Here is an 18,896-nt window from a genome sequence, read left to right as displayed (position 1 = left end):
CGATAAAATTTGCGTTGAAAAGCAGCTGCTGAATCGCTTCGAAATCAAAATATATTTAATATACCAGCAAAGACGTCTTCATTCGCTCAACAATTTTTAGGAAAACTGCTGGAAAGCACAGATCGGATGAACTACGAACAAAAACATGCAAGATACTCAACAAGATTGTTCGCAATTGATTTCCGGTGTAAATTCGGAGGAGACGTTTTTGGAAACAGCGACTTATCCCATTCGGTTTTTGCTCAAGTTTTACGAAACGACAATGATGGAGGTGAAAGAAATAACTGTACAGCCATCAAAAGGAATTGCAACTTGGACTCGAGCTGATATCGGCAAAAGAGTTATCGTCAGAGAACCTTTGACATCGGAATTCGGTTTCCACGAGTTACCGGTGAGCGAGTCTGGATTGTGCTTTAGTAGTGCTTGGGGGTTCTATAGTAACATTTAATATGAGAGAGTGAAAACTCCAGTTTCATGAAATAATAGGAGTTAGCTGGTCAGATAGTGAGTTCTTCGCAGCTACGGGTTTGCAGCGGACCGAAAGTTACGAAATATGAACATATATGTTCATTGTAGCGCGTTAGCTTATGTGTAATGTGATTAATTTTTTTCCAAAAAAATATCTTTTTTGTTGTACGTCATGCAACTGGTTATGGCGAATAATAGTTAATAGAAAAAGAAACAGATAAAGTTTTTTAAAAGTATTTACTTAACAAATAAATGGTGCTTCAATTTTTTTAACGTAGAATTTGGTATAATTTGGGTTCCACTACAAAAACTATGAATTAGCAGGTTTGTACATCTAATTTAATGTACTCTAGCATTTCAAATTTTGCTTTTGTTTTCTTATTTTCAAAATACAAAGATACCACAAAAGTGATTTATATAATTCATTTATATTTCTAACAGTTTTTAACTGGCTGAAACACTCTTCTTGCAGATAAACTTGCAACTTAAAATATTCTCTTACTTGGATGCAAAATCAATTTGCACAGCAGCAATGACATGCCACTATTGGAGCATGCTCAGTGAGGATAAGGTATTATGGATGAACCTGATGCAGCGCAACATGCACAAATGGAGCAGTATGGGATACCAGTCATGTCCATCCACATACTTGGAGGCCAGGTCTGATTTGACATTAAAGCAAATGTAAGTTAATGAATGCAGAATAATAATTTAAATAAACTCCGTGAGTGGTTGTTGGAAGTGGAAGTAGGGCAGGTTGGGTGGGAGGGTCCCCTAGCTTTTTTTCTTGATGATTATAATCAAGATGATCACCAAGTTCCAGATCGAGGCTAAAATCTTGACTTTTAATTAAAGCAAAAACTGGGCAGGGAACAAATTGCTTTCCCATTGGGGCAGGGATGGGAGGGTGATGTAGATGGGGTTGGGGTAGGATGGGAAAACTTCAAATGTAGAAATCTATAAAACAAAATAATATTCATTGTTTCTGATAATGGTTTGTTAAGAAGTAACATTTTTATTTACAAGGAAAAAATTTTGGTCAAGTCCAACTAGCTATTTTACCTGGCAGGGCTTATCAATTATGGGTTATATTGTTTAATTCTATAGGCTGTGCTAGTTTTCTAGCCTGCATGGCAGGCATTTAAGGGGACTGGGGAAGGAGGAATTTGGGTGTGCAAGAGCGGAAGAAGTGTATGAGAAGGGGGAAAATTAGGAGCACCTTCAATGACACTATTGTTTTATCCAAACTGCCCCCTTATTGTTATGTAAAAAATAAAATGACTGTACTGTGAAATGTCTGGCTCCCCTCCCCTTTCTCCTTTTAATGTCTGCCATGCAGGCTAGCACTAGTCCTCTAGCCAGTCCTAATGTAATCTTACTCTTATTGTTATCTCCAGATACCTAAGATGCTGTCCAGAATGCAGATCCTTGAGAAGATCCAGACAGTCTAGTTTCAAGTCAGTTGTGTTCTACAACTTACAGAACTTGTCATCCTTCTTCAGACGGAAATCACCACGTGTTGTTATGTTTGGTCCTGGTTTGGAATGTGACGCAAGAGGTCTTGTGCGTAAACTCCTCCATGATCATACATCACCCTTTGAAATAATGGGCATGTTCCCTGGGCAGTTTGACGGTAAGTTAAATTTCCACTTCCTAATAATTACTTTTATTTGGTTTGTTTTTGTCTTTGGTTATGATTTTCTGCTTCTCTTAGGATTTCTTCTAGTTTAAGGAAAGGTCAAAATGTAAAACTGCATGTTTTCCTAATAAGTTGATCAAGTGTATTTGGTTTTCTGTTTTAGGTACAGGTTCGGGGCTTTGCTTGAAGTTTGAAAACATGGAATTCAACCTCATCACATTATATGCATCAAACATGTAAGTGAATAGAAAATCAATACTTTACTAATAATAATTAGTATAAATATATGATTTAGGGAAATTGAAGTTGGCTACTGTGCTGGTAGAGGAATAATCTGCTGATTCTTTGGTAAAAGAGCAAAATAGTCTGCCTATTTAACCAACAAAGCTACCTCCTTCACAATTTTCTGACTTCTTTGTATGATAATTTTAAATTATGAGAATTTGCATGTTGCTGTTGGGTTGATGGCTTAGGTGAGATTTTTAATCACCGGTACTCCCTCAGTAAAAATATTTGATGATCACAGAGTGATCACAAATAACGCTCATGATCACTGACATTATCTCTCCTTTTCTCGTGATAACACACTTGTGCAATGGCGTAATCAAGCCGCTGTAGGAGTGATATACGACCTGTGATCACCCTCCTGGCCATTTCCATGTTTTACAGATGGTGTTGTAGACAAGTACAAAACTTTTGGAAATAATTTGTTCCCTTGTAAATAATCATTTCAGGAAGGAGAGGGAAGCAAATGCACGACTGGGAAGGCCAAGGTTCAGTAAACTATTGGTTGATGTTGAAGATGCAGAGGATGCTGATGACGAGTCTCAGCAGAGTGACACAAGATTAAGACACACAGTCAGAGAACTTTGTAAAACCGTACATGCTTTTATATATGTAGTGGATGCTTCAACAGACTCTCAAAGAGGTAGCAATATTATTACTGCTATTTCTAGCTGGATTTGTAAAAACATTATACTTCCAAATAAACCTCTTCCATCAAGCTGCTTTCTTTGTTCAAAAACCATCACCAACGTAGCCAATATAAAAAGTATTAAGAGTGTAACCATCCCTTTTCTTTTCTTCTCTTCCTATCTTTCTCCTTTCCTTTTCCTTTGTTTGTGTGATTTTCAGTCTTATCAGACGTAAAAAACTGGCCTCTTGGCAACCCCTTTTTCATTCAATTGGCTGCAAATTTCACTAGGTTTGTTTCAGAAAAATCTAGCTAGATTTGTGTTATCATTGCCATCATAATAATTTTGTTCATTCTTAGTGAAGTCATTTGAATTGGCAACCAAATTATTGATCTTGACTGATTTCCTGTTCCAGAAAAATGTCCAAAAATACTGATTTAGAATGAAAATTTATTAAATCTGTTTCAAATAAATTTAGAAAGTTCTGGTCATGTAATCATGTCATAAGTGCCCTTTTTATTGTGATTTATGCAATTCTCAAAGGAAACTCATCATGCAATAAATACTGTATATTTTGTCTTTTTAAACAGTGAACTTGGGTGACAGAGAACTTTCAGCCATGTTAAATGAGAACTGGACACAGTCAGATGCTCCACTCCTTGTCCTCTCAACTGTATCAACAACGTCAACACCTTCTTTATCTTGTGCTACAGTTGTGGAACTTCTACAGCTTAGAAGATTTAACAGGCCGTGGCAGGTTAGCTTAATCCCTATTTTGCTCAATGACGTACAAGTTCAGTGTTCTCCTTATCAGGCCGTAACTGGTAAAATTTACTGGCCTAAAGAAACACTTCTTACCCCCTGCAACGGCCTGAAGGTTTACTAAAATTAAAGAAGTACTTTTAAAAAGTACACAAGTTGTGATCCGATCCGTTTCTCACATGCCATGAGGAAATGAATATATATGTCGAAAGTACTAAAGTATACACAGCTTTTCTTTTTGTGGGCCATGCATTTTGGAAAGAGAACATTGAAGGCAGAGTAAAATTACTGGAATCAATCATTATTTAAATTGTTTTGTAAAGGTAACAACGGCCTGTTTGCGTAAAAAAGGTCTTAAAATAAAGGAATAACATTTTAGAGAACTTAGCTCCTAAATTTCCCAGTGAGGGCGGGGCCATGTCCCACAATCCACTACCCCCCTGCCCCCAGGAAATTGCGCCTGTGACGCACATTTTTTGCATTACTGGCTATGAATGGTCCCTTACCTGCTGAGCTAATTCAGGGAGAACACTGCAAGTTACAGTAGAACCCCTCAAATGCAAACTCCCAAGGGAAAAAAATACATCACAACATGAGTATAAGGTCTCGACCTTGTAGTCGGACTGCACCGGCACAGTGCCCGAATTCTAGCATGGGTACTTGAAAAAAGGGTGTGTTCACACTAGTGCCCAGCTAGTACCGTACTCAGGCACCATGCCTGGGCACCAAGTGTGAACACTGCCTACGTGTCCACCTAGGCAGCTGTCCATTAACCCTTTAAGCCCCAAGATCCACATGCAAATTCTCCAAACTGATCTCCATACATTTCTTTTAAGAATAGTTGAGAGAATTTGGTTTAAGATCAAAGCATTCTCCTTTTGGTAATTAAATTAGTAATTCTCATAACCTTTACTCTTGATGATCTGCTGATGTTGATCACTCTTGGAACCTAAAGGGTTGATTGAGGTTCAACTGTGTTTCATACTTAGTAGATAACATCAAGAAAAAGAAAAACAGCAAATAAAAAACAAAAAAAGTTCAAAGTGAGAAGGAATGTTTTTTGTTCTTTTTTTCAGGTTAATTCAGCATGTGTTGAAAACTTAGATGGTATCCATCCTGGAATTAAATGGCTTCTGACCTCATGCAGTTGAAGAAAAAAAAAAGCTTGTCTTATGGGAAGAAGGCAGAATGAAAATTTTTTGTTTCTACAATGAAGTGATAATGGACTATAACATTGGTGTAAAATAAGTATTACTTGTTGAATAACACTGATAGTATATGATAATATTGAAAGTGTACAGTTCTCTTTGTCAAGGTATTTAAATAAAAATAAATGTTTTGTTCAACATTATTGAGCCCATGTTACCTCTCACTCAGGCATCATCAAGTGATTTGCATTTTCCCCTCTGGCCAGTCAACTTTCTTTGCGAGAAAGTCATGTGTTCAGGGCTGTCAACACTCCACGTCTTCAAATAGTTGGGTTTGATAGGGCAGGGATGATGAATGACATCATAATCCAATTAAAGGCACCTAATGTCATTTGTGCAAAAAATACCCTTTGACTCCGATCTTCACAAAACGTTCGAAAAAGATGTTGCTGGTATTTTATCATTTGACCTGATTGGTTTCCTTTCCAGCAATCACATTATTATATTAAAATGGCATACCAGAGTTTTTTAGGAAACGTTCAATGCTAACAAAAAGATAGTTCAAATGAGGCAAAACGGTTCAACCTTTATTGCCTGAAATTCTAGTCTACTGAAGAAATGACAAACTTTGGTGATTATCCAGGAGATTTCATCCTCTAATCTGGAGAGCAGAAGATACAGTCCAATATCTGGAGTCTCCTGGCTTATCCAGGAGAGTTGACAGCACTGTGTGTTTGTTCAATAGACCTTTTGCATGTTACTTATTATTCTTTTATGTTGAAATTTTTCAGGTGTTTAAGGTTTTCTGAGTTTGACAGTATTGCCCTCGAAGGCTCGTTTTCCTGTTTTCTTTGTTTATTTGTAGTTTGCACAGGTATGCGAGGATTGGAGGTCAATAATAGTAACGTACATAAAAGAATAATAATAGACCTTTTTACCGATACGGCGGCCATATTGAATTAATTTGATTCAAGGAGTATTATAGGATGCCCAGGGGGCATGAGCACATTTAGTTTGTATTTTTGAGCGCTTTTCGGGACATTTTTTCTTAAAGTTTTCTTAGAATAAGATTGTAATGGGAAAAAAGATCCTTGTGCCGTGTTTGGATGTAATAATGATCGCCTCTTTCTAGTTTAGTATTAGAATTATGGTCTTTCACTGTATATTTCTCGGGAAAAAGGCGATCATTATTACATCAAAACACGGCACAAGGATCTTTTTTCCCATGACAATCTTATTCTAAGAAAAATTAGCAGAAAAAATGTCCCGAAAAGCGCTCGAAAATACAAACAAAATGTGCTCATGCCCCCTGGGCATCCTATAATACTCCTTAAATCGAATTAATTCAATATGGCCGCCGTATCGCTAAAAAGGTCTATTGTACAAGTAACATGAAGTCTCTAAAGAGCAATACACGTTCAAGAAACTAGATATCTCAAGTCTTCGTAGATAATCTCGGCCATTTTTTTGTAGCCTTCTTCAGTAAAATGCAAGCCATCACTCCATAATTTTTCCAAACTTTCTGCACTCAAACTTTTCTGAGGAAATTTCTCCGCTAAATCACACAATATTATTTCACCACCACAATCCTTAACGTACGCCCTCAACTTTCCGTTCACTTTTAAACGAATATTGTCCCCTGCTTCTTTCACCCAAGACAAACCATTCTTTCCCACGTCTTTGAAATTAACATCTGTTTCAGGAATTGTTAGAGCAACACATTTTGAACCGTGCCCCTTTACTTCAGAATGCAGCCTTTTGATCTGTTCAAAAAGGGTGTCTTCCAAGTCTTCTTTAGGCTCAATGATGTCGTTCGTTCCTCCCAAAATAATCACTACATCGTACGGTCCGTATTCGTTTAAAACCTTTGGCAGTCTGTATGACATTCCACCGCACACTAACTCGCCGTAAATGCCTTTGTTTTCTACTTTAAACTTCACACTAGGATGGTTTTCCGACAACAATTGCGATAGACGGATTGTGTAAGGCTTGTCTAATTGTATGTTCTCCTCTCCTCCGGTATTACCTGTTGTAAGACTGTCTCCGAAAGCTAAGATTCTGTACACCTTCCCACTCACCTTCCCCTCGGCCGCCATGTTGCAAGATTGGACTAGGTACCAGGCCCTAACGTTAGCTGTGTATCCTGGCCTTGATGAGGTCTTGATAAAAATGGCGAATTGACAGCCAAAAAATTGAAGTAACGACGTGGATTGAAAAAATCGAAATAGAGAGGAAATGTTTTCCAGATTAAATGCTGCAAGAGGTAAGTTTCTGTGATCTGAAATTAGTACTGCTTCGAATTCATTTACAAATTGAACGTTGGCAAAGACCGCCAGGGCGTCATGCCAACTGGTCCCGTCTGCAGAGTATGGCAGAACTCGACGAGATCTCGGGCGTGCAAGGCCGTTTTTAGGCCCTTATTTCTCACATATTATTTAAAAAACTCGCGCGTGCACCTGCCATACTCTGCAGACTGGCAACTAGTTACAAAGAAAAATGATGATAAATAATAAATAAATAAGGTTAATGTAAGCTTTGATTGTATCAAGAAGTTCCGCTAAAAATCTTAATTGGCATCTAATTTATGCTGTATTTTACTTTTCTATCGAATATAGTGCACAGGTTAGCAGGAATAATGAAGTTATTCAGAATGGTGATCTCCAAAAGGGAAAATAGTTTTTCAACTATTTCCCGAAGGGGAGGTGAATAGTGGTAGATATATATACCGAGCAGGGTTGTCAAAGGTAGCTGGCTGCCGGCTAAAATCGTCGTCTACTTGGTTAGTACCGTCCGGCTACTCTGCTTGGCATTTCTTTACGGATGGCGTTTTTTAAATAAAATATCCCTGGACTGGTTAGGAAACATCTTCTGAAAACTATAGCAAGTGTTTATGTGCCACTCACAGTTAAGTTTAATGCCTATTCACCTTATAATTCACTTAAGATTCTCGGTAATTTTGGAGAGAAAATAGCCTGGAGAGTGCAGAAAACAGCATTTCAGAGCGTCTAAACATAAAAATTTTGCGGTGGAGCATGCCCCCAGAGGTTTGCACCTTACGTGCTTGGCAGCACCTTCAGCGCTGGCTGCTTACTTTGACAACTCAGCCATCTACTTCAAAACTTTCTGACAACCCTGACCTAGACGCAACTCTCAAGGTATATATCTAGCACTGTTCACCGACCCTGAGGGGGATAGTTGTTTTAGTATTTACCAAATCAGTTGGATAAAAGTGAAAAAAATAAGTAACTTTTGTAAATTAAAAACATCACTTAGTAGGAACTTTGTTTACAATTTAAAAACATTTGCGGAATTTTGTCATGTGCATTTTTACGATTTTGTTGCAAATTCAGCATGAAAATAATTTTGTACCTACCAGTAAACAATGACAAGCCAAAGTTCATGGCTTTCTTGGTATTTGTTTATATGACTGCTTCATTTATCGCTCAAATTTCGTCTTTCAAAAATGTCTCAAAAGGAGAGGCCATTTTGGCTCCAGTCGCAGAACAGTGAATAGCCAAGGATATTCCGAGTTACGGGAGCCAATCAAAATGCACAATAATTGCTATTCACTGATTTGGTAAATACTAAGTTAGACTATTACTAGTCAGATCAGATTTGAATATTTCAATAAACTGAAACTGGGATTTAGATTGTGGTGTGCAAGGTGTGGAGTGTTGTGTATCAAACAATAGGAATATTTGGCAAAGACTAATATGCAAAGTCAAATGAGATTGTGAAAGCATGCGGAAATAAATGCAATTTCTGGTTAATTTGATGCTCTGCCATTGATCAAGCTGGTTGTTAGAACTGCGCATGCTGTGGTCACTCTCCGTATGAATAATTGTCTTTGCTAAAATAAACTGGCTAATAACTTTGTCTGTAAAGTTCTTTCCACGAAAAGCTACATGTAAATATGCGTGAGATGGGTAACTGGCTGGCAGTTATTTTTTGGCAATAGTTTAGCTTGGTATCTTTGTGGTATCAATCCTTAATATCACTTAAATTTGGAATGTTCAGGAAACAGTGCTACCCTAGATTATCTGGGATGTTTGTGATCATGTAAGTACCAGCCATAAGTATTTAAAGAAACCAGGCCTGGAAGACCAGGTTTTAGTGAAAGCTGATGTTTCATCTTAATTAAATTTCAGTTCTGGGAAATACTTTGCATCTGAAAAATATTTGCACAGCCTTAAAACCGAGGCAAGCTTTGTTAGCATCACAAATCAGTGTATTGAATGTAAATAAAAGGATGAACAGTACAGATGCATACTCATTTGAAACACTTGCTGTAACCAAGCCACAGGAGCATGTAATTCAGGTTGAGCTTAACAGACCAGACAAGAGAAACGCAATGAACAAGACATTTTGGAGGTGAGAAACTAAAACCTTGAGTGCACAGGTCACCCAAGCCCATGTTGTGAGAAAAAACAGGAATACTCTATGCAATATTTTAGTACACAGCAAAAGCTTAATATGTTATTACCAAGTTTTTGCTCACCATTTTTTGGTGCAAAATCTTCAATCTCAGTAATTATTTACAAAGCACGGTTTTGTATGGCCTGCATGGAAGATTTTATTTTGGGCAATCCATAGTAGGAAGACCATTACTTAGCCTGCTAGTAGCTTCTCTCTGCCAATAAATTCAAGTAATGGAGCCACTTGACAAGTGGAAATAAATCAGTCTGTGTTCACACGCTAACCATTACTCAGGGTGTCTGAAGTTGGCCAAACATGTGTTTGGTTTTAAAAAAGCACCACTGTGAGGAAGCCTGAGAATAGACGACTTCCCCAAGAGCACTTCGCTCAAGGTTGAATCATAAAAGGTCTTTACACAGAATACATGCCCCATCCATCAAAGATGTTATCCCTTTAAGCCCCAATAGCCACATACAAAATCTCCATACTGATCTCCATACACTTCTTTAAGAATAAGTTGGGAGATTTTGAATAAAGATCGAAGCATTTTCCTTTGGTGATCATTTATAACTTCTCTTAACCTTTTTTACTGATTATGTTTTAAATGATATTAGGAGAAACTTGCGGTTGCTCACTCTTGGCATTTATATTCAAAGGGTTGTCAAAGTCCTATCTGACTATTTTCCTATCACTAGTTCAGTTATTCCTCTTATAAAGAAACATTTTAGTAATCTGTAACTTTGTTGTTATGTGTGTAGGGAGATGGTTGAATGTTTTCATCAAATTAGTGATGACTCCGAGTGTCGAGCAGTGGTGCTGACTGGAGCTGGGAAACTCTTTACAGCAGGTTGGAATATAGCTGACTTCAGTTCAATGTCACAAATGCGTTAATGAGTCCATGCATCCTATATAAAATTTCTAGTTCTTAATATCACACATTTTAATGGATGTTATTTTTGTGGTAATTTTGCTGTAGCCTTTTCGCATTCGTGAGAACGCATCCTAATCTGGTGTTCCTGTGGCACTAAGGCAGAAATTTTCGAGCTCTCATGGGCGAGTGCAAATAAGGTGCCCCTATTAATTTTATCAGGAGCACCTTGGCCAGGAAACTGGACTCCTTTCAACTCGATTTCGTTTCTGTAATTTTTCGAACATAGATCCATAATCAATGATTACCTCTAGTAATATGTCCTTTAGAAAGGGCATAGTTGTAACTTGATCAGACAATGAGAAGCAATAACGTTAATGAGGGAAAAATGTACTGGCCCAGTAAACCAAGCTTCGCCTATACAGATGCCCTATTGACAACCGCCATCCCAGGCCCCTCTTAAGATTGAAAGCGGCTGACAGAAAACCCCAGCACATTTACCCAGCCTCACAGTATTATTCACTTATGTAGGTCCCCTTGCTATAAAAGTTCCCCCATTTAATCTCACAAGGAGTTCATCCTCTAGCTGGATTTAAACCCTTTTAAAAGAGGGCAGGAGGAATTTGTAGAGAGATCAAGCATCATGGCTATATTTGAATTATTTGAATTATATTGTATATTGTAGATATTTTATAATTTAGATTTTTTTTTATATTCTTTTTTGTAATTAGGTAGCGCTTTGGACAATTATTGGATTTTAGCGCTATATAAATAAAATTATTTTATTTATTATTTATTTTGTGGCTGTGCAGACAGCAAAAGGCAGAGTTAAGGTGGCAGTCATTTTTTGCAACATTTTATTTTTGCTGCATGCTTCTTTCAGTGGTGAAAAAAATTGTCATTGCATTTTAAAAAATGTAAGAAGTAGCTGTTTTTTTTTTTTTTAAATTTTTAAGGCCTTGATCTCATGGACATGGCAAGTGATATCATGAACAATCCGGGCAATGATCCGTCGCGGAGGGCTCATTTCATGAGAAAGCTCATCCTTAATCTTCAAGAGTCCTTCCTGGTGATTGAGAAATGCCCACAGCCAGTGATAGCAGCTGTACATTCAGGATGCGTCGGGGGAGGAATAGACATGATCTGTTCCTGCGATGTTCGCTTGTGCTCTGCTGATGCATGGTTTGAAATTAGGGTATGTAAAGCCTTCTATCCCCTCGCAAACACATCATGACAGTGTAGACAACAGCTAAATCCCTGGCAGGACTTACAGCTGTTTTATTTTAATTTTCTCTGCCAGGAAGTTGACATAGGGCTTGCAGCCGATCTTGGTACCCTACAGAAATTTCCAAGGATTATTGGCAATGATAGGTAAGTTACCTTTCAGTTTAACCCACTTCAGGTTGGGTTGGTTTGAGGAGGGTGGGACCAGGCTTGATGGTGTTTAATATATTTTTTAGAAAATTAGATTTTAACTTTTGAATCAAATGTCAAACTCTTCTCTTATAAAGACACATCTTCAAACTTCGTACATGCTAAAGTACATCTAACATACTAATCTTATTCAATCTCGTCCGTACGTTTGAAGTGCATCGTGAAAAAGCTTTTAACTGTCCCTGCTTTTCAAAGGTCAATATTGATCACCTATTATCTATTTTTGATAACCTTGAGTCTGGAAAAAGAAATTATTGTTTTGGGAAAAAAGGGTGGAACAAGTCTTGAATTTTGGATCCAAAAAGAAGTACGAACCCTGTTACATCCTTCAAGTACAAACGCCGCCACCTGGTTAGTGCCAGTCTCCTGAGAGGGAGTTTCTTGTATTAAAACCTTGGATGGATCAGAAGCTAAGGTTGTTAAAAGACTCGTAACTTCATAACGGTTGTAAATCAATTAAAAGGGGAAATAAAGCAAGCCACGATAATAAACAATCGTTTTGTCTTTCTCTTCTTCAGTCTTGCGAGGGAGTTATGCTTTACTGGCAGACGTTTTACAGCTCAAGAAGCCAAGGAGTTTGGATTTGTGAGGTGTGTTTCGGATAGGCATTTCTGTTCAGTAAGGCTAAATGCACTTGAAAATCGTTGTCCCAACTTTTTTTTAACGTTACTTAGATTTTTATTTAGGTTTATATTATTTTTTTAATCAGCGGGACTCGTTTGTGTTGTTGTCTTTGCACTTTTTGTGTTGTTTTTGTTAGATTGCGAGCAGTCTCCTATTTTTCTCTAATCCGCCCGCCCGCCCTTAGCCTGCGTAGCAGGAGCTTGGAAGTAGTGGACGAAAGAGAGAACGTCTCCTTCGCGGGCGCCCGTTTTTTTCTTGTGCGCACTACTTCCAGGCGCCTGCTACGCGGGCTAGCCCGCCCCAACGGCGGATATGAATGAATAAATTGAAAGAAAAAGAGAAATCTCAAAAAGGAGAGAGAAATCTTATTTCTTATTGTAAAATTCTTAGCTGCGTTACCTCACTTCTTAGCCCCTTGAAATTTTTGGTTTTCGGCGTTTTTGTGGCCTTGTTGAGTTGCATAAGCTCTCTTCCAATATTTTATTTTGTTCATTTTCGTTTCTCAGTCGTATTTGTCCAGATCGTGACAGTCTTGTCAAGGACGCTGTAGATCTTGCAAGCCAGATATCCAAGAAAAGTCCAATCGCCATGTCAGGAACAAAACACAACCTGAATTACTCAAGAGATCATTCAACCAAGGAAGGGTTAGAGTACATGGTAAGTTTTTAACGGATGCTGTTCGAGTGTTCCTTCTTTTCTTTTGAGAAAAGATCCGCGTGTGCTAACGCGAGTGAGCGTGAATCTCCTCCCACGAGGAACGGTCTTTGCTTTATATTATCTTTGCTCCGGCGTGTCGAGCTCCTCGCGGTAAGGGAATTTTTAGTAAAGATGAACATTTCACAAGTATAGTACTGTACACTCGTATTTATTCCTGGGTGCTTACGCGAGTGCGCTAGAAACTAGGTTGCCGCGAGGAACGCGCCTCACGTTGTCCTCGCACCTCCGCGTCGTGTATCTTCATAGGACTTTATTTTCTTAAACTGTACCTCACTATTTTAGGGGATAAAATTGACCTGTAAAACGAAAACTATATATGTAAACTTTAGCCAGGCTTGCTTTAGTGCTTCGTTTCACAAAAATTGGCTGATTAGATCCACCAGAACTGATAATTATCAACCTTAACTCTTGCTGCTAAAGTATTTATCCTTTTGTGTCAGAAGGCTGACACAGGGGGAGGGGGTGGGGTGTGTAGTAGCGAAATATAGAATGACCACGCTCCTTTTGGGGAGGAGGGTGGGGACTAGAAAGGAAGTTTCCTCCAGCCCCTCGAGGCTTATAATTCTGCGTTTCCTCTGAGTTTCATTGAGAAGGAGTGAATAATTTTTAATCGCTTCAGTTTTAATATGAAAACAAAAACGCTAAGGGTTGGTCGAATTGCCTCTTTTTCTAGGCCACTTGGAACATGGCCATGCTGCAAACAGAGGATATTCTGAAAGCTGTGCAAGCTGGAATGAGCAAGGAAGAGGCTGTATTTTCAAAACTTTAAACTTATTAAATAATCTTAACATTTTAACTAGTAATCTGAAGTCAAAGACATTATCCTCCAAATTATTAGCTAGACAGAAAGGTGTCATTCATTTTAGCCCTCTCTCATTCATTAACTGAACTATCAGCCTTATAAGCGACATAAACAACTGCTATCGATATCCCCACTTACAGAGCAGCATGTTGCTACTCATTGCTACTTTACAGTGCTACGCCAGAAGATACATTGTTACATGAATGGTAATTTACCCGATAACAAAGTTTTTAAATGACTATAGATCGTAATGTCATGCAATACCAAAGCACTTCAGTTTCCCCAGAGTGTGGTAACCTTCCTCGCCACTACCCACATCACCAAACCTGAGCTGTTTTACTGGAAGCTTTGTCTTGTCAGTGAGAAGACCGCTGTCCTCACGCCATACACTGTCATTCGTATCACAGTTACAACCATAACTGGAGACTGCACATGAGTTGGTCATCCCGCATGCGCACTTACCACTGCCGGGTGACGCTCCACCCCAGTATGTCATCTTTGCCGAATCACGTGACACCCACCAAGCATATTCCCAACGGAATATCACTGAATCGTAACACTCGTACTTGATGAACTGCTCACAGTGTGAAGAGACTCTGGTGAGACTCGCCAGCTGAGACAGACTCGCTCCTGTGTAATGAATGTCACGTGAGTAACACCCTGATGGATCACATCCAGAAACATGTGTTCTGCTCTCACTGTCGTGGCCAATGACTGTCACGCCAACTCCACTTTTATCAGTCATGTCACAGAACACCGTGAATGGTGCCAGACCTCCCTTGCCATCAGGATCAATGACGTAATTTCCGCTTACACTGCTGATGTATTTTTTAACTTCAGAACAGGAAGCAACAATTGGAGTGATTTTGACTTTAGCTTCTATTGTTGTTAGGGTATTGCTGGCTCGACAAATGTAAGATCCTTTTTGAGTTTTCTTGATATTTTCAATAACTAGAGTGTCATTTTGAAGAACACGAGCGTTTACAGGAAATACACTAGCGCCATTCATTGTCCAAGCAAGTGTGGTACTCAGCTCACTCTCGGCCGCACACGGCAGACGGAGAGTGGAACCAATCACAAAAGTCACCTCTTGTGGAGGACGGACTTTAAACTGCAATGGAGAGAATACCATAACAAGGGTTGTGGCTGTTGCTGTTCCCAGAATATTCTCTGCTTTACAAATGTATACTCCACCATCTTTTTTTGTGACACTGTAGATTTTCATGGTTCCATCTTGCACCTTGATTCTGCCTCCAGGTAAACTTCCCACTGCCTTGGACCACGTGATCTTAGGTGACGGCTGACCAGTAGCAGTGCAGGCGATGGTGACGTTTTGTTTCTCTTCAGCCATCAGTCGATTGGATGACAATGAAAGTTGCGGTCCAACTGGCAAAAAAAGGAAATCAGGGCCAGTTGTTAAAGAAAGTCTGAGTTAGAACGCAGAAAATCAGTGACCCCTCAAAATGTGTTTGCAAGTACAGTGGACTCCCGATAACTCGAACCTTCAAAGGAAATCGAAAAAGTTCGAGTTTTCGGGAGTTTGAATCAAATAACCGGAAATAAGGAAATTAGCAAATTGATGGGAAGGAAGTATAAGTATACAGGAATGGACACTGAATTTGAACTGGAGTGGCAAAAAAGTAAAGACAAAGAATTTACTCGGTTGTTTTGAAATAAATTCAATGTTTCGGACTTCAGTACACGGTTTTTTTCCGGACTTGTCACGCGCTTATAACATGGTACGAGTTATCGAGGGTAAAGTTGTATAGAAATGAGCTGAAGGGAAACAAAAATTACTTTGAGTTAGCGGGAGGTTCGAGTTACCGAGGGTAAAATTGCAGTAAATGTAAGAAGGAAATCCAGGGGAAATCGACTTTGGTTTGAGTTAGCGCGAGGTTCGAGTTAGCGGGAGTCAACTGTAGCTTATTTTAAGTAGACAAATGGTTTTGTAGCCTGCGTTACGTTGTTGCTCTTCTTTATACTATCCACACTAAACGATATCCAGATACAGATCTGATTTAGCAAAATTGAATTCGACAAAAAGCATGTTTTTCAGTTAAGCACTGTCTAAATTATGTTTTAATACCACATGATTCAAAGTTTAATATCCAATCGTAACCGGTGACATAATATAGGAATTTTTTTATGTTTTGTTTAAGGAGCTTTTTAATCACGGTCTATCCAACCTGTCTTTTTGAAGTTAAATTTCACGACTCCGCTGGTAATTGTCGATTAATAAAATTCTTAGTCCACTTTGATTTTTAATTAAATTGACCAGGTCGACTTACACTGTACAGTGAGTTTAGCTGAAGCATTAACGCTCCCCAATAAATTTCTAGCTTCACAGCTGTAGACTCCCTCGTCTCCAGGCCTCACGTCCTTCAAAATCAGAGCACCACTGGACTCTACCTTGTGACGTCCCACAGGAAGCCGCGAGTTCATCTTAGACCACGTGATGTGTGGAGTTGGATTACCATCTGCTGAACATTTCAAGATGGCCGTCTGGCTTTGATTGACAGTTGTTTCAAGAGGACTCTGCAGCAGAGAAGGAGCCGTAATGGACTGGCCCGGCTCACCCTTGGTTCCCTTTTGACCTGGTGGGCCTCTAGGACCCATGGGACCAGGGACCCCCGGTACTCCGAGATCCCCTTTAATACCGACGGGTCCTGGAGGTCCCACTGGCCCATGTTTACCAGGAGGTCCTTCTGGCCCGGGCTTCCCTGGGGGGCCTGGTCTCCCCCGGAATCCGGGTCTTCCCCGTCTCCCTGCATTACCTTTTGGTCCTGAGCGGCAAAGCTTTTCATCTTTTGCACAGAATTGGTTTTGCAGCACTCGAAGCTCTTCTTTGATGAGTAGTTTTACTTGCGATACTGTTTGGACCGATTTTGTTCGTGAATTAGCGGGAGACGCTCTCTTCTGTCTTGAATTGACGTTTTCATACTCGCCAAGACCTTTCAAAACATTAAATAAAGCCCTTTTTGAGCAGCATAAATATACATCGTACCAAAGAAAAAACAAACAAACCCCCAAACGTGAAAACAATCTAAAAAAACGGCTGCTGCCTCGACGGTTTTTCTTCCCGACACGCATCCTCACAGTTAGCATCAAAAAATAGTCTTTTTGAATTCTTACCGAGTAAAGCCAACATTGTACTCCCAGTTCAGTTCAAGTCATGTTCATTTGCTAAATAGCAAACTCCTCGTAGGTATCCCAAAGGAAGTACTGACTCATTTTGTGTTCGATAGAGCTGAATAATTTTCATTTTCATTTAATGTCAGTATAAGTGTAGCTGAAGGTTGTTATAACATCGTTCGTTCGAAATGTACAGTGATACTTTTAAACTAACTTAGGACGGGTTGTTTTCACTCCTTTTGCGGCTGCTTGTTGGCTCTTGTTGCATAGACCTTGTCACGGTTTTCGACGCCATCTTCACGAGTAGGCAAACGCGTGAGAAATTACAGTGTTTGTATGAGAATCTTATGTCGAATAATTTCCGAAAAACGGCTCTTCTGAAAAAATATGATTTGTAAACTAAAGCTTCGCTCCTAAGGATTCTACTGAAAAAATTCAAGGGCGTTACATGCACTACAAGACCTAGAACCACTTTTTAAATTTTTCATGAGAAAGTCCCGGGAAAATTACAGACAAATATATGGAAAATCTAAAGCAAGCCTCTAGAGAAATTTAAGAACAGGTACGCCCCCAAAATTGTTTAGGACAATCCTTTACTTTGTAGCTTTAGTTTACAACTGATATTTTTTCAGAACAGCCGTTTTGTGGAAATTATTCGACATTAGTTTCTCATACAAACACTGTAATTTCTCACACGTTTGCCTACTTGTCAAGACGGCGTCGAAAACCGTGACAAGGTCCGATTCTGTTCTTGACAGCCTCACCGATTATAAGCCTGTGCTCTTATTGCGGATTCTAAGCGGGTAGTCGGAACGAATTTTGAAGATAAAGCTCCTCAGTATGTTAAACAAGGACAATTTTCTTAATCGCCAGGATCTGGAACAAGCTGATGTTAACAACAAAAACCAGAAAATTTTATGAAACTTTTCCTTACCATTTGAACCCTGCAAATGACCTTTTATGCCATCAACTTTCGTAACTTGCCATTCTTCGTAATTCTGCTGAACTTTCCTCAGAATCTGCGTTTCCATCTGATCACAGGCTGTTACCGAGTGTGATATCAGTCGATGATGTTCTTGTATTCGGAGTTCCATGTGAATTAGTGCCATACAACACGCAACAGACAACAGCAGCAAAGCTGACACAGAACACAAGCTGGTCAGTGTTTTTCTGTCGTTTTTCTTCTTGTCTTCCTTACTAGTCGGCTGTTTCATGTTTAAAACAGTTTTCAGAGATACACAGCGTCAATTTCGAGATAACAAATTGAAGGCGTAAGGTGAATTTTCTTTGGCGACGAAAACTCAGAGTGTAGCTGAGCGTTTTATGTTAAGCAAAACGAAGGAGGAAGCTGAAACGTGACTCAAATTTCGTCCCTGAAATGGATACAACCCACCATGAGTTGTAACTGATACGAGAAAATAATTCCTTGACGCAGCCAGAGTAATTACATCATAGGTTAACAAATTGGCGGAAATTCAAAGTGAAGGAACTTCTGGGACTTTCTGGGCAGAATTGTTGTGGGTCACCTTAAAAGGGTTTTTTTTTGAGAGTTGGTATTTAACTTATTTACCCGCAGGATTCGGGATTTCATATGAAATGTAGTGCTCAATTTAGCGTGGGATCCCGAATTGAAGGGTGCCTAATAGGTTTTTCGGGACCCCCGGGATTTCCCTCATTCAGAAGCTTGGGATTCGGGATTTGAAAGAAAAATCGGGGCGAGTTTCGGGATTGAATGTATACGCGGGAGGTAAAATGCTAAAAATAACCCTTGGGATTAGGGGATATCACGAAATTTTGGGTCGAAATTACGGGATTGAAGAACCGTATTAGCGAGTCCCTCGAATTGGACTTCTGCGCGGGATACGTGATTTATCGATTCTGTGATACGGAATTCATGAAATGTTGTTTCCCGTTAACACAGTGAACTGTACTTTCTTAAAATGATATCGATCGATAAAAACCTTTTATGTCC

General features: G+C 39.2%; 4 protein-coding genes across 4 annotated transcripts; 2 read left to right on the top strand and 2 right to left on the bottom strand.

The window, feature by feature from the left end:
* The first annotated feature begins 119 nt into the window (after nt 1-119).
* On the top strand, nt 120-5,032 carry LOC140921234 (F-box only protein 4-like). Its single transcript, XM_073371212.1, has 7 exons — nt 120-391; nt 941-1,152; nt 1,866-2,101; nt 2,271-2,343; nt 2,842-3,035; nt 3,612-3,778; nt 4,860-5,032. The coding sequence occupies exons 1-7, from the start codon at nt 146-148 to the stop codon at nt 4,932-4,934; spliced, it is 1,203 nt and encodes a 400-aa protein (XP_073227313.1). The 5' UTR covers nt 120-145; the 3' UTR covers nt 4,935-5,032.
* A 1,161-nt stretch (nt 5,033-6,193) lies between these two features.
* Nucleotides 6,194-7,027, bottom strand: LOC140921611 (uncharacterized). Its single transcript, XM_073371615.1, has one exon. The coding sequence runs from the start codon at nt 7,025-7,027 to the stop codon at nt 6,350-6,352; it is 678 nt and encodes a 225-aa protein (XP_073227716.1). The 3' UTR covers nt 6,194-6,349.
* Nucleotides 7,028-7,076: 49 nt separating this feature from the next.
* LOC140921819 (delta(3,5)-Delta(2,4)-dienoyl-CoA isomerase, mitochondrial-like) lies at nt 7,077-13,902 on the top strand. Its single transcript, XM_073371820.1, has 8 exons — nt 7,077-7,194; nt 9,080-9,302; nt 10,106-10,194; nt 11,172-11,410; nt 11,516-11,586; nt 12,168-12,239; nt 12,780-12,930; nt 13,664-13,902. Exons 1-8 carry the CDS (start codon nt 7,167-7,169, stop codon nt 13,757-13,759), a joined length of 969 nt encoding a protein of 322 aa, XP_073227921.1. The 5' UTR covers nt 7,077-7,166; the 3' UTR covers nt 13,760-13,902.
* Nucleotides 13,903-14,041: 139 nt separating this feature from the next.
* LOC140921814 (uncharacterized) lies at nt 14,042-18,228 on the bottom strand. The gene is made up of 3 exons (XM_073371816.1): nt 17,859-18,228; nt 16,081-16,743; nt 14,042-15,178 (listed from the first exon to the last, which is right to left on the bottom strand). The coding sequence occupies exons 1-3, from the start codon at nt 18,136-18,138 to the stop codon at nt 14,046-14,048; spliced, it is 2,076 nt and encodes a 691-aa protein (XP_073227917.1). The 5' UTR covers nt 18,139-18,228; the 3' UTR covers nt 14,042-14,045.
* Between the last annotated feature and the right edge of the window lie 668 nt (nt 18,229-18,896).

This window comes from Porites lutea, chromosome 12 (genome assembly GCF_958299795.1).
Source record: "Porites lutea chromosome 12, jaPorLute2.1, whole genome shotgun sequence".
In the NCBI taxonomy this organism is placed as follows: Eukaryota; Metazoa; Cnidaria; class Anthozoa; order Scleractinia; family Poritidae; genus Porites; species Porites lutea.
The sequence above is the reverse complement of the archived record's forward strand: the minus strand, read 5'-3'. Positions and strand labels throughout refer to the sequence as shown.

Excerpts from the sequence above, each read along its gene's own strand:
- LOC140921814 (XM_073371816.1), bottom strand. The coding sequence starts at position 18,138 with ATGAAACAGCCGACTAGTAAGGAAGACAAGAAGAAAAACGACAGAAAA. Across the intron at positions 16,744-17,858 it reads TCATTTGCAGGGTTCAAATG|GTCTTGGCGAGTATGAAAAC; the intron begins GTAAGGAAAAGT and ends ATGTTTTGAAAG. Across the intron at positions 15,179-16,080 it reads AGCTAAACTCACTGTACAGT|TTGGACCGCAACTTTCATTG; the intron begins GTAAGTCGACCT and ends TTTTTTTGCCAG.
- LOC140921611 (XM_073371615.1), bottom strand. The coding sequence starts at position 7,027 with ATGGCGGCCGAGGGGAAGGTGAGTGGGAAGGTGTACAGAATCTTAGCT.
- LOC140921234 (XM_073371212.1), top strand. The coding sequence starts at position 146 with ATGCAAGATACTCAACAAGATTGTTCGCAATTGATTTCCGGTGTAAAT. Across the intron at positions 392-940 it reads TCGGTTTCCACGAGTTACCG|ATAAACTTGCAACTTAAAAT; the intron begins GTGAGCGAGTCT and ends CTCTTCTTGCAG. Across the intron at positions 3,036-3,611 it reads TTCAACAGACTCTCAAAGAG|TGAACTTGGGTGACAGAGAA; the intron begins GTAGCAATATTA and ends CTTTTTAAACAG.
- LOC140921819 (XM_073371820.1), top strand. The coding sequence starts at position 7,167 with ATGTTTTCCAGATTAAATGCTGCAAGAG. Across the intron at positions 10,195-11,171 it reads TGGGAAACTCTTTACAGCAG|GCCTTGATCTCATGGACATG; the intron begins GTTGGAATATAG and ends TAAATTTTTAAG. Across the intron at positions 11,587-12,167 it reads AGGATTATTGGCAATGATAG|TCTTGCGAGGGAGTTATGCT; the intron begins GTAAGTTACCTT and ends TCTCTTCTTCAG.